The sequence below is a fragment of the Denticeps clupeoides genome, chromosome 10 (genome assembly GCF_900700375.1).
Source record: "Denticeps clupeoides chromosome 10, fDenClu1.1, whole genome shotgun sequence".
In the NCBI taxonomy this organism is placed as follows: domain Eukaryota; kingdom Metazoa; phylum Chordata; class Actinopteri; order Clupeiformes; family Denticipitidae; genus Denticeps; species Denticeps clupeoides.
The window spans coordinates 16,907,000-16,921,019 of NC_041716.1; the positions used below are offsets into that span (position 1 = coordinate 16,907,000).

At 42.4% G+C, this 14,020-nt stretch overlaps 1 protein-coding gene across 1 annotated transcript in view; it reads right to left on the minus strand.

Moving 5' to 3' along the window:
* Window positions 1-12,767, minus strand: part of slc9a8 (solute carrier family 9 member 8) — a 28,975-nt gene extending 16,208 nt beyond the window's left edge. Inside the window, exons 1-5 of the mRNA XM_028993882.1 lie at window positions 12,443-12,767; window positions 10,757-10,932; window positions 6,865-6,945; window positions 5,687-5,745; window positions 534-617 (exon numbers count right to left, since the gene is read on the minus strand). Coding sequence (XP_028849715.1) covers window positions 534-617; window positions 5,687-5,745; window positions 6,865-6,945; window positions 10,757-10,932; window positions 12,443-12,672 — 630 coding nt within the window. The 5' untranslated portion in view covers window positions 12,673-12,767. The remainder of the gene's footprint in view (window positions 1-533; window positions 618-5,686; window positions 5,746-6,864; window positions 6,946-10,756; window positions 10,933-12,442) is intronic.
* Between the last annotated feature and the right edge of the window lie 1,253 nt (window positions 12,768-14,020).

Sequence of the window (14,020 nt, forward strand, 5' to 3'; positions counted from 1 at the left end):
ATCTCAAGAATGATCAATAGAAATGGAAAGTGCCCGAGTGTAACAGCAAAGGGTCCGAATACTTCGGACCATGTGATCTGCAGAAATGTCAACAATTCTGTGTTTTTCTGTCAATATGGGGGGCCTGTGAGTACATTAATGAGGGAAAATTAATTTAAATGATTTAAAAAAAAAAAAAAAAATGCTGCAATATAACAAAAAGTGAAAAGTTTTAGGGGGTCTGAATACTTTTCGTACCCACTGTGTATCATATCATCTCCCGTCACGCCCCACCTGAGCCTCTTTCCCACTCTGTAACAGTTTGGAATTATAGCTAGCATCAGCGCTTAAAAGGGTATTGTGATTAGTGCATTGTAAAATATCAGATTAATTAGTTTAATCAACTGACATTGGTTGTTGTTGCAAACATTATTGGTTGTTGTTGCCAAGTGTTTCCTCGTTGTTTTTATATGTTCATACAATTATATACATTTGCCAGTATTATACACCCATAATTAAATAGATTAGTGCAATAAATAATCTTTTTCGTGTACCTTGTGCAGGGAATATCCAGATTCAAAGATAATCGGAGGCAACAGCAGGAGGAAGAACATGTTCGGCCGAAACATTTCCTCTTCCTGTAAACCACAGAAACAGAAAAGTGTGGGGCAGTGTCACCTCTACAAGAGAAGTTGACGGTCGACTGTGTTCCCTTTCTGGCATCACCACAGTTTTCTAAAGAGTACACAATTCAAAATGTGAACATCTGCACACGTGGAAATGACTGCTAGGTGTCTTCGATAAGCGGGTGGGGTGAGAATGGGAAACCCGCCAGCACGCATGGTGGAAAGAACAGAGGTTCAAGGAGGGTGGCCTGATTTTGATTCCCGCTTCCGTTCATGACACGGCTGGCGGCGCAGCATGGGAGGCGGCGGGCTGATCTGAAGGACAAAAATACACACAAATGAAGAAGCAAATGAAATGTATTTCCAGGTGACTGAAGGGGTCAGAAAAAAAAAAAAAAAAAAAAAAACTTGTCCACCTGCAGGGACTCTGTGGGCTTCTATTTTTACCGATGTGCTTTCGTGCACAAACACACAACCGCAGTGAGGAAATCCAGTCAGTCAGTCTCGCAGCCAAGCTTGCACACACATCCAAGCCGACGCTAAAACATTGCTTAGGAATCTCTGCAAACCTTGCGTCAGGGTTGCACAACTGGTCTGGTCTCACCGTCTCCATTACTCATCTGTTTCAGCCTCCGTTAACATCACTCACACACACACACACACACACACACACACACACTGCAGCCTCCTGCATGCACAGTGCGGCAAGCACACACACACGCACACAACACATTTGTTTGGTCATACGCTAACCTCCACATGAAATGTAAAAAAAAAACACACACACACACACACACACACACACACAAGAGAACGGCCAAATGCTCGCACAGGCGCAAAATGTGTGCCATAAAACGCAGGCATTCAGGGAACACCCCTGTGACAAAGAGAACATGAGTGCACGATTACTCACGGGGTGATGCACGGGCGCGCAAAAAACACACACACACACACACACACACACACACACACACACACACACACAGAACGGACTCACGGGCACATGTTTACCCCCCCCTCCCATGTACAGCGCATTCACAGGGCCGCGTGCACGAGCGCACCCCCCCACCACCACCCGGAAGGTCGTTTCACTGCCCTTCACTTTCTCCTCCTCCTCATATGATCTGATATAATGAAATCACTGTTGGCTGAGAGCGAAGCTGGACCGGTTCCCGGACCGTACGTACATCACGCCACACCACATGGGCCGAGCGTATGCACAGTCCCTCGCGTGTGCGTGCATTTGTGCGAGTGTATCAGCATATGTAAATAATGGCTACCATTAACGCAAAGCTATCATTTGTAAGATCCTGCTTACAAATGATAAATATGTAATATTAATACTACTTCTCATATTAGTGAATTTTTTTTATTGCCTCTTTTTTAGTGCCTCTGGTAAACAGCACTCTCCCCAGTTCCTCTAAAGCCTCCTGAGTACTGAGGTCAACCACTGAAAGTGGCAGGTACGACCCTGCCATGAAACACACAGGATTTGACCTTGACACATACCGCCGTTAAAAAAAAAACAAGGGACTTCTGACTCGGGTTCGAAAAATGGCAGCTAGAGCTCCAGAAGGAGTCTGGAATTTGCACCGAGGAATTTGAAAACCCGGAGCGGCGGGAGGAAACGAGACTTGCGTGAAATTACGCCCCACTGTGCGAAAGTAAACAGTGCAAAGTTCTGTTTTTTTTTGTTTTTTTTCTCGTTTCCTTGTGTCACCAGCGCACTGGGCTCAGCAGCAAAAGTCAAGCAAGCAATAAAGCTCTCTGCAGGGACACGGGCGACTTCTGACCAGAGATTTTCCAGCAAGAGAGAAAAAAAAAAAAAGTCTTCAGAGAGAATAAAAAATACAGATCCCATAAATGAAACATATGCTGATATACACGTTATGCATAAAGCACAAACATGAAGATTTTCGTTCCAAATGCCAATCTGCAACCCGGCCAATATGATTGATATGGGTTTCAGTGTTCTTCCTGTGTCACTGTCACCTTGCTCACTCGAGGCCTTGTGCTCGGTTCTAATGTGATTGACTGATGCAACATACAAACATGGCATGACATGGTGATCTTGTCATTTTCAAAAAACATTAACCAGGTAAGAAGAAAACAATCAGGTCAACCCCCCTCAAACCTGTGTACGTGCTTATAGGAAATATGTCTGTGCATGACTTCATATGTCTTCATGTCACAACGCTGTTCTTACACACCCAGCTATTTCAAATATTACAGGCATTTTTTTTACATCACTGACAGCCACCATCAGATCCCAGAAGGTAAACACAAAATGTCGAAACTGCAAAAAGTCCGATGTTGTCTGACTCGAATTCCTGCATGACCTCAAACGCTGGAGACGGGCAGGGAGCAGCTGATGAGCAGAGGAGCAGGAGGAGAAACGGAATGAGTAGGCTGTGTTACCCGGTTCAAACTCCTCTTACTACCAATGTGTCCCTGAGCAAGACACTTAACCCAGTGTCTCCTGGGGGACTGTCCGACTGAAACTACTGGTTGTAAGTCGCTCTGGATAAGGGCGTCTTGTCATACATGTAATTATAGTCTACCATAAATACAGAGATGCATATTTGACCTTAATTCACATAAATAAAAAACGATTCAAGTGAAAAAAACATTTTCAGCTTCAGCATGGAGATAAGGAATCGAAAATATGAACCCAAAAGACACAGTTCCTTGGTTGCTGCCAACCCTGTCACAAGCGTCATTAAGCAGTTAATGACCATCGGATGCATTGACAAGTGAGAACGCCAGGACTGGAGTCCTGCCACACAACCAAAATCTCTTTGATCCGACTCTTAAAATCAGGAAGTCATGTCATGTCAACTGCAAAACGTCTGATGTTGTCTGACTCAGATTCCTTCATGACCTCAAACGCTGGAGATGGGCGGGGAGCGGCTGACGAGCAAACTGAGGCAGAGCTTCCATCACGGCGCAGGGTGCTGGCATCACGGAGGGCGGAAAAACCCGACAATGAAACCCCCTCTGCTCATGAATATTGTATAGTGCTCTTCTGCAAGTCTTCGGGGAGCCACCGGGCTAAAAACGATGCCGTGTTATCTGTGTCAGAGCGTAGCGCGAAAAAAAGGGAAAAAGAGCGACGGAGGAGGCGGAGGAGGCCGATGAGGCGGAGGGGAGTGGACGGGAGCAGAACGTTGCCGCCGCAGACTGTGCACTTCCTCCCCTTCTGCTTTAATAACTGAAGGTTACAAGGTAGCTGTGTACCACGTGGTGTGCAGAATGTTCATGGCGCTGGCCTTCTGAAAGCTGTGCCAGGTACATCGTACATCAGCCAAAAACAAACCAATCTGGAACCAAGCCCTATTGTAGATTCATTTGAGCCAAAATGCATTTCAATTTCCATATTGGCCAGATTATATTACACAAGATGCACTGAAATACTCATAGCAAACTATCGTACTTGGAATAGGAGCACACCACATTAGCAGATGTGTTTTCATAGAGGAGAAAAAAAAATATGCTTTTATTTAAATGTGACCAGAGTGTGATGTACAGAAGATGACGGAGCTGTCAGGAAGGAAGAAAAAGAGGAAAACCTAATATAAAGTCAAGTGATTGTCATTGTGATACACAGCAGCACAGCACACCTTCACATCCATGCAAATCACAACGCATCAATTAATTCTTACTGGAGCCGACTGCCTATTACAGTCTTTTAGGTGATAAAAGCCTAGTGGGCCCTATGAACCAGAAGACCACACAGCCACAGGTTCAAATCCCACTTGCTACCGTTGTGTGCCTGAGCAAGACACTTAACCCTGGGGGTTAGTGTCCAGGGGGGGGACTCTCTCTGTAACTGCTGACAGCAAGTTTCTCTGCAGAAGAGCGTCTGATGAAATGCCATACATGTAAATGTAGTGTAAAATAAATACAGACATTCCATGTGTATTTCACCTTAATTCACATTAATAAAAACAACAAAATTGAAACAACATTTTCAGCTCCTGGATGGAGATAAGGAATCGAAAATATGAACCCAAAAGGCACAGTTCCTTGGTTGCTGCCAACCCTGTCACAAGCGTCAATAAGCGGTTAATGACCATCGTATCATACGGCTTGTTAAAAACAGGAAGTCATGTCACCAGTACAAAGTCAATGTTCTGACGCCATGGAAACAACAGCAAGGTCTGACCAATAAGGTGCCACATCTAATAATGGACAATCTAAGAGAAGAATTAAAAGCCTCACAGAACCAATGTACAAAGCAGCCCTTGTCCTGGTCACTCCCATCAGGCCAGTGGGCTGACACCCGGACAGGTAGACCTCTGATCCAAGCTGAGGGGACATGCGGTGGGGGTTGGAGAGAGGGGACACACATGATTGCTGGGTTTGGTTACAGTACCTAGAGAGGCCCCGGGGTTCCAGGGCCGACCGGAACAATAGAGAGCACTGTGAAGGAGCGAACAGGCCCAACTCACACCATCGCCGCCAGCTCGCTCTTATGAACCCACCGCTTCCCTTTCCCAGCCTCCGAGAACAACCGTTAATTAAAGCGTCCGGTAGATGAGCAGCCAATGAAGAGAGACAAAGAGCGGAGCGGGATGGGGTCAAAGCAGACAAATAAAATAAAAAAAAAAACATAGAGAACGAACAGAGAGGTTCTGTTGGAGGGACAGTGACACAGATAATGAGGTGCAGAGAGGAGAATGGGGACGAGGAAGGACAGCAGCTAGCGGTCTGAGGAAGAAGGGGGGTGACTGCATGAGCCAGCATGAGTCATGTGGATGATCCTCAGCTGTCAGCAGCCAAACGTCATGAATAAAACAACAAAGGAGTAGATGGGTGGGTCACCCCCCCATCCCCCATCTCCAAAACAGCAGGCCTGCTTCGTTGGATGGCAGATTGGATTACCATTATCCCCCTGCTTCATCAGACGTGAACCTGATCCATCGCGGTGCCTGGCGTGTATTCGCTCGGATGTGTCTGAGTCACTTAGGTGAGATAATGAGGCTCTCGGATGTCCGAATTGCGGCGGGTTAACGCACTCAGGATTGGGGCTCTGATTGGATGGGTCATTACATGTGTTGGGTGCAACTGTGCAGTCATACCTTCCAGTTGGCGAGCTCCTGAAACTCGATGATCTTTATGAAAGCCCCCATGAGGATGCCTAAAACATTTTGAATTGAAAAAAAATTATTAACAAAAATCAATTTGTTAGCCTTACATACAAAGAGACAACCACATATACAAAATATTCTCAAATCGCTCCTAGGACTCATTATATAAAACAATAATGACCTTGAGGTTATAATGAAAATATTGTGGTCATATGACAGCTGTATGAATTTATGATAGCCATGACATGCAACGCAGTGCTCAGTTATTCTTTTCCTTCAGAATTACTTTCAATTTCATTGACATTTGTAATGATATTAGATATTAAAAAATGATATTAGATTTGAAGCTATATCAGCCGCCCCCGGTAGAAGTTCTGAAGGTCACCAGTCCGAATATCTCACCTGTGTACTATGGTGTATTACTGCCAATGTGCCACAGTTTACCCATTAACGTGGATTGGTGGCTGTCGTGACGATACGAAACACACATGGTCAATTTATCTCCAGTCACGATCTGAAAGCGGTAGCCGGTGTGTCCGTAAAACAATGTAATGAGGCGGAATGGTGTTTACATGCACGAGTCAGAGTGCTGATGTTGTGATATATTCAGCATAAGCACAAGAATCCAGTTCCTATGTTATCATTCTATGACATTTGTTTGTCGTGTGCAAGGCCGTGTTAAAACTATAAACAGGACAGGGCTTCTAGCCACTAGCCAGTACAAACCACATTTTTCTGCTTTTATTAAATATGCATTTCAATCATTTAAATAATCATTGCTAATCAGTACTAAGAAAGCAACCACTGTCATGGCGAAAATACGAAAAGCTGTTGTTCCAAGGGTGTGAGGAACAGAAAGCATTATGGGAGCAGGATGGATGGCAGAAGATAACCAAAGGTCTTTAGAGAGGAAGTCCATCCACTCCTGTGCAAGCATTTGGCAATTGACTGTTCTTCACCGTCCTCCTCTCCTCTTCCAGGATGTTAGTGTAAACCAAAGGAAGGAAAGGTCATAGGTTAAAGCTGACAAAGCAGAGTTTTCACTCGGCATGTCAGCTCATTGTGCCCTGCATTCCTTTCTTCCGCCGCAAAACAACCCTCCCGCCGCACCATCGAGAAGAAGCCATGGAGGATACGTTTTCCCCCTAGTGGATCATGGGATTACTTACCCAGGGAGACCACGGCTACGCTCTCTGGCAGGAAATTCAGCTTCAATTTAATTAGCAGGTGCACCAATATGATGCAGATACCTGAGAACAGAAAAACCTGTTATTGAGATGGGGAGGAGGATAAACTAAGAAACTAACCGAATTGTAAAGTCTGTTGAAATAAATAACAGTACAACATACACACACACACACACACACACGCAAGAACACAGTTACTTTCCAACTTTACTTTTCAATGCGAATGTCCTAAAATGTGTTATACAGATGGACTTTTGGACCACATTAGAGCAGAATTAATGTTCACCTAAAAATCCACCAAGTGCTATATGGTTAAATGTAAAAACACTTTTAAATGGTATGCAAAGGAATCAGAGTGCTACACATGTTCTGGTTAAATTAAGTTTACCTTAAAATTCTACACGCAACACTCCACAATTCTAACGTGAAAAGGTTTGCTTGAAACATTTGCAGATTTATGTGCATAAGCATTCACAGCCTTTGCCATGAGTTCAGGTGCTTCCTGTTTTCACTGCTCATCCTTCAGAAGTCCAACTGTGGTCAATTTGCTTGATTGGACATGCTTTGGAAAGGCACACATCTTTCTCTATATGGGCTTATAGTTGAAAGTTCATCTCACAGCACAAGGAGGTCAAGGCAGAGGTCTGGGGAAGGACACAGGAAAACTGCTGCAGCATTAAGGGAGGGCCTTAGTCAGGAATGTGGCGAAGAAAACCGATGGTCACTCTGATCCAACATTGTTATGTGGAGGGATAAGAACCTTCCAAAAGAAGCCTCTCTGCAGCAGAGTGGCCAGAAAGAAGCCACACCACAGTAAAAGGCACATGACAGCCAGCTTGGACTTTTCCAAAAGGCACCTGAAGGACTCTCAGACCATGAGAAGCAAATTCTGGTCTGATGAAGCAATAAGCGTCATGTTAGGAAGAAACCAGGCACCAGTTAATCACCTGACCAATTCAGAAAAGCTTTGTGGTGCCAGCATCCTGGTGTGTGGACTGGGGTGAAGGTTCATCCTCCAACAGGACAATGACCCTAAGCACAAACGATAACAAAGTCGTGGCTTTGGGACAAGTGGCACAGCCAGAGCCCAGATTTGAATGTGATTGAACATATCTAGCGAGATCTTAAAATGGCTTTGTACTGATGCTTCCCATCCAACCTGGTACATCTTTAGAGGTTCAGCAAAGATGAATGGAAGAAACTTTACACAAGGCTTATAACATTGCTACCAAAGTATTGATCAAAGGCTTATTATACACTTATTATTTTTTGTAATAAATCTGTTTTGTTTCATTCCAAGTTTTTTTCACTTGACAAAATAACATGACAAAATATGGAAAAAAGTGAATGTTTCCAGATGCACTGAAATTAAGAAGTCATTTCAAGAGGTTTCATTTTTGATAAATTACTTCATTGCAATTATTGAAGAAAAAAAAAAACATAAGGTTTCTTTTAAACACCCCGCCAGCCCATGTCACAGGACAATGAAGGCAGTGGCTGATGTGAAGGCCACTTAGTCACCTGAACCCTCTACAACTGAGGCTTTGTGGGTAAAACAGAACAGAGCAGTTCACACGGCAGCTGAAACTGGTGTTGTTCATTGGGTGGATATCGACTTAAAAGGGCTGTGCAATCCAGGGCTGTGTAACTGTTGAGATGTATTATAATTACACAACTAGGGGGGTGTTCCACAAAACAGGATTTCTCAGTTAGCTGGATTAAGTCATGATTAACCAATAGGAGGGCTCCTTACAAAATTCCTGATAATTTCTGCCTCATGTTAACCCAGACATCGGAGAAACCTTGTTTTCGTGGAACACCCACAAGGCTAGGCAACATGCTGAGTACATACATTTGATAATATGAATATCCATATCTTTGACATATTGTATATTCATGATTTTTTAGTAGTGAGAAAGTGCCTGTGCCACCTCCTACCAATGATATGGTGAATATAAACTATGAACAAAATGTAAATATAAATAGATGCAGTAAGGATCATGGGTTAGGTGTGTCATGGCCTCAACATGACATTCAGTGTAGCCACTGAAAAGAGCGGGTGTAAAGGATCTGGAGCTGCACCTGTCCTACGGCAAAATACAGACATGTGTCAAAACACAACTGCGGCCGAGACACAGTCCCCTCACCGTCCCTGCTTTGCGGTATTTGCACTGGAAATCCATGACAAAGTGACACTGCTGGCTGGACACAGCGGTTTTTCAACATTCAACACTTTCCAGATCTGTGGCAAACAGCTTTGATGCGGCAGATATGCTATGTCCCGTTGCTACTATGCAGGGAAGCACAGGACAATCGGAATGCGTCCCGGGAAAGCGAAATGTGACCTACACACACCAAAAGTTTCTTTGTTTACACCAACATTTACACTTCTTACATTACATATCAAGAAGAAGCTCATATCCCGTCCCGCAGAAGCCTATAGTAGTAATCGAGTAATTGCTGAACAGCGGGCTACAAGTGGGAACAAGTGGCTAAAAAGATAATAATGGGCGAACAGGATTTGGAAATTGTAAGTAGTTTAATTATGTAATCATGTTTTCACAGTTAGAATCCAGTAAGCCATAATTTAATAAACTGAATAAATGTAGTATTTAACAAATTACTAGAAAGATCCAATGTTATAGACATTACCCCATATGCATGCACTCTGTCTGCAAGGCTGTGGCAGGATGCACAACTTCAAAAATATGTGGGTCATGAGCTGAAGACTGACATTTTTACAATGAAAATGTCACCCATGTTGCAAAATTTTATCATGTTATAAAATGTTTTATATTATAAAACTGTCTATATAGAGAAATAAATAGATTTAGACACACACACACACACACACATGCACCTGGCTATAAAACCAAACTCCTAAAAGCACCAGACAAGAGTCTTATGTGCTGAAAAGGGAATTGCCATCAAAGTGTTCCACTCCTCCACTCGAGTTCCAGAGGACACACAGTCGTCACCTGACCCCTCCAAAACCGAGCTTCTGTTGTTTAAAGCTGAAAGGAGCAGCTCATGTGATGTGCAAAGCTGCTGTTTTAGACCAGAAGGAGTCGTCGGGCGCTTGTACACCACTGTTCAAAAGTAATTCAAGAATGTCAGTGCTTTTGTCTTTGTCTAGACTGTCCAGCCACTGTTAATGACTATTAAAATGTCTGGAAATGGCTTTTAATAAATGCAATGTAATCAGCAACTATTAGTCTTGAGTTCCAGTGGAATGTGGTGTTCACAAATGCAAGTCTGCCACCTTTAAATATCTTAATATATTAATAAATGGCCAAATTCAGATAGTATATGGTGAATGAGGGCTTGACTATATGAAAATTTCATATTCTTTCATAATATTTTATATTCTAAATCGTTTCATTAAAAAAAAAAAGTATTACATTTCTAAACGACCCTACGCTAAGTGATGCAATGGAGTTGACTGGTTCAAAGAAGCGCAGACATGGGCTTCTTCTTAGCTCATCATCTGCTGTGTGATGTTTTCTCCATGCAGAAAAAAAAAAAAAAAAAAAAACAGGGAATTCACACAGACACGTCCATTGTCTGCTCTACTGTGGTCTATGCTGAGAGAGCGCTCACGGCAAGTAAGTGTGCACGTGTTCAGTCCCCAGGGCTTTCCTGACCTGCACAAACCAGACGTAAGGAACCCGGAAGACTCAGAAACACTTTGCTGAAGGATGGAAAATACCTCCAGGGGACAATCCACACATCTTGAGCACTAACATCACATGCAGTTTCCCCCATTTCCTTTCCCCCCCACTTTTTTTTTTCCTCTACAGTCCACCCCCACCCCCCACTTTGGGGATGTAATTGGAACTTAAGTGCTTTACAACTAAGAGCTCTGTCTACTCACCAATAACAAGAAGGCTAAAGAAGATACTCATCCCACTGGACTGCTCCTCCTCCTGGGCCTTTACCCCCGTCTGCACGGGCAGGATGGGCTTCGCCGTCGGGGGGGCAGGGGTTGGTGCCTTGGTGGCGGGGGTGGTGGCGTGCGTGGTGTCATTGTTTGTGTCGTTCAGTCGACTGCTACAGCGCATAGAAAAGAAAAAAAACGATTAATCAGGTGCAACGATTAATCGTCAGACTAATTTGACGATAATTGTCGCCAGACGTATTTTAAAATGTCCAGTGTGATATGCCAAATTTCCTGCCGGGTTTTTGCGGCAACTTGCATGTAGTTTATATGTTTTATGCAGTTATCGAGATGAATTTAATTATGCAATTTATAATCTGACTGGTCAGCTAATTGGTTTAATAGCCGATGACTACACGACTATCAAAATAATCGTTAGTTGCAACCCTCGTTTATGAACAAAAGTCTTTAAATAGGTGATTATTTAGTCCATCCAGGATTTCACAATATCGCAATCATAATTAATAAAAAATCTGTCTGCATGACCTGGCAATTCTGTGCAACCTTTTCCTGAAAATTCAACCAATGACCATAGCGTACGGCGGCTGAAGTTCTTTTTAGCGGAAAATGTTTATTGAACATCATCTGTTCAATAAACTGTTCATGTGTGTTTTGATATATCTTATATGTCATCATCTAAATGTATTTTTAGCAAAAGCAAAATCAAGCAAATGAGAAAAAGCCAACATTTAACTGAAACAATGTAGATAACAGAACATATATCAATCAAATTATGGATATGTTAGGAAGATGGTTTAAAAAAAGGACAAATAAATAAATACATCTCTGAGTATTACAGCTGGTGATTTAAGTTCTTGTGTTTGCTAACTGTCCAAAAACTCCATTAAGATGCCACCTCCAAAAAAAAGCATAAAAAAAAAAAACAGAAATATGTTATCCAGAGTGACTTACAATCAGTCGTTACAGGGACAGTCCCCCTGGAGACCCTCAGGGTTCAGTGTCTTGCTCAGGGACTCAATGGTAGGGTCTTCCCTGGGGTTACCCACTAGGCTACTACCACCCACCAATATGCTGTTTTGCCAAAGGGAGGCTGTGCAAATGATTAATTGCAAGAGTGCCAACAATTTGTACTCTGTTGTGAGATGAAACTACTTTTTTTTTACAGGTCTTTACTATTAAGGGGAGTGCTATTCTTTCTCAAAGTGAAGTCATTGTCATTATGTTCCACTGCAGCACAGCACACGGTGACACAATGAAGTTTGTCCTCTGCTTTTAACCAGCACCCTTGTTGAGCAGTGGCAATTATGACAGGCAGTGTGTGGGGACGGTGCTTTGCTCAGTGGCATCTTGGCAGACCGGTATTCGAACCGGCAACCTTCTGATTACAGGGGGATTACCTTCTGATACTCCCTTAACCTCTAGGCCACCACTGCGCCTATCAAGCATTGTTAGCTATGTATTTTTACACAATGTTGCATGAATGCAGTACAGTGTGATGTGCATGTTATACAAGGGAGGTGCAAATCCAGCGATTAAAATAATAATAATAATAGTAATGAATTCCGTGAATCTTTATCAGCATGGAACGTGTGTTCGCACTTGTCACTACATAATCCAAATGTCATTATTTTCAAAAGAAATTTTCAAAATGTTGAAACGCACCTATTCAGCAGTTGGCGACTGTCGCTGCTTAAAGTCACTTTAGTCGATTCGACTGCCATGTGTTTTGGGGGAAGTTGACTGTCACTGAGATCCTGGTCCACCTGCTTAGCGCCTCCATCTCTGGCGTGAAGCGTTGACGCCGCGTCTTCTGTGTCAATTTTGGTTCCCAGCAGGGACCGAGTTAAAAGTAAACCGAGAAACGGCACAAGGTAGCAGCTCGTGTGTCTCATGTTTTAATGTCTAAATAATTCTCCATCCATCTTATATCCTGCTAAGGTTATGTTGTGGTCTGCAACGCCACATCACTTTTTCTCTTCCTGCTTCGACAGGCAAAATGGGATTAGTAGTTTTTCCGCACATACATATTTCAAAATAATTTATTGAGAAAAACAGTAGCTTCAAACACATCGCCTGTCAGTTAGGAAACAATGCTTAGACACACATTACAATTAGTGTGAAAATATGTATCTTCTAACTGCAAAACTATGACGCGATAAGGTACAAAAAGTGACTTCATTTCCCAGAATTCCGTCCTCGTCATTTGCGAGCTCAAAGGAAATTCCGGTTTCCCTGGTTTATCTGGGGATTGTAGTCTTTTTCTTTCAAAGGAGCGCTCGCGATAGCAGGCGTGCGCTCCACATTTTCATCTGGACCACTGCACTCTGGAAATTTCTGGATTGTGAATGTCTGGGAACATCTGTGGTTTTTTGTTCCAAACTAAAAAGGGTGAACTCGGACTGATAAGCATTAGCATGGTTTGTATTTTAGAATATGCCCACGGACATACTAATTACCGCGGGGGATTAAATAGATCCATGCTGGCACATCTAAAGCTTATAACGGCACATCTGAATTAAATTGATAATTATAGCACAGCTAACTATACTATTAATCCAGAAGGCCGTCGATCACATGCACAGTGAAAAAGAATCACTCACATTTATTAAATTATTCATCACATATATAAATTTAAATTTTTTAAAATGTTTAAATGTTTTCACATTTGTGCTCAGTTATATGCTTATTTGGTCAGTTTCTCATTCATTTGTTCATGACTAAAAGCATTTTTGAGTGAAGAAAATCACTAAAGTTCTCTTTTAGTCTTTGACTAGACTAAATAAGACTACACTATTAACGAGAAACTGACATGATATATATGATATCATGTTTCAAATCTATTTATTAAACTAACTAAACAGTTTGACTATTCATTTAACTAAAGTTTGAGGTTTTCAGCCAACCACAAGGCTGAAATGTTGTTTAGTTCAGATTTCATTCAATATTATTCATAAAATCCCATCAGGAGACATGCCATATGTGAGACCTCCTGTAATAATCATATCATCAACGACAGCAACACCACGGAAAATACTTATAAAAATAAATCACACTGACAGTTCATTTTTTATTTGAAAGAATAATGACTCTAATTACATTCTTTTAAAGTGGTGCACACATCTGTAATAAAAAACACATTGTCTTCTAGTATACCTATAGTATACCTATATTCTCACACAGTGGGATGTTATTTATTCAGTGCTGTGTAGAAGACCCTATGCCATATAACGTGAACATAAA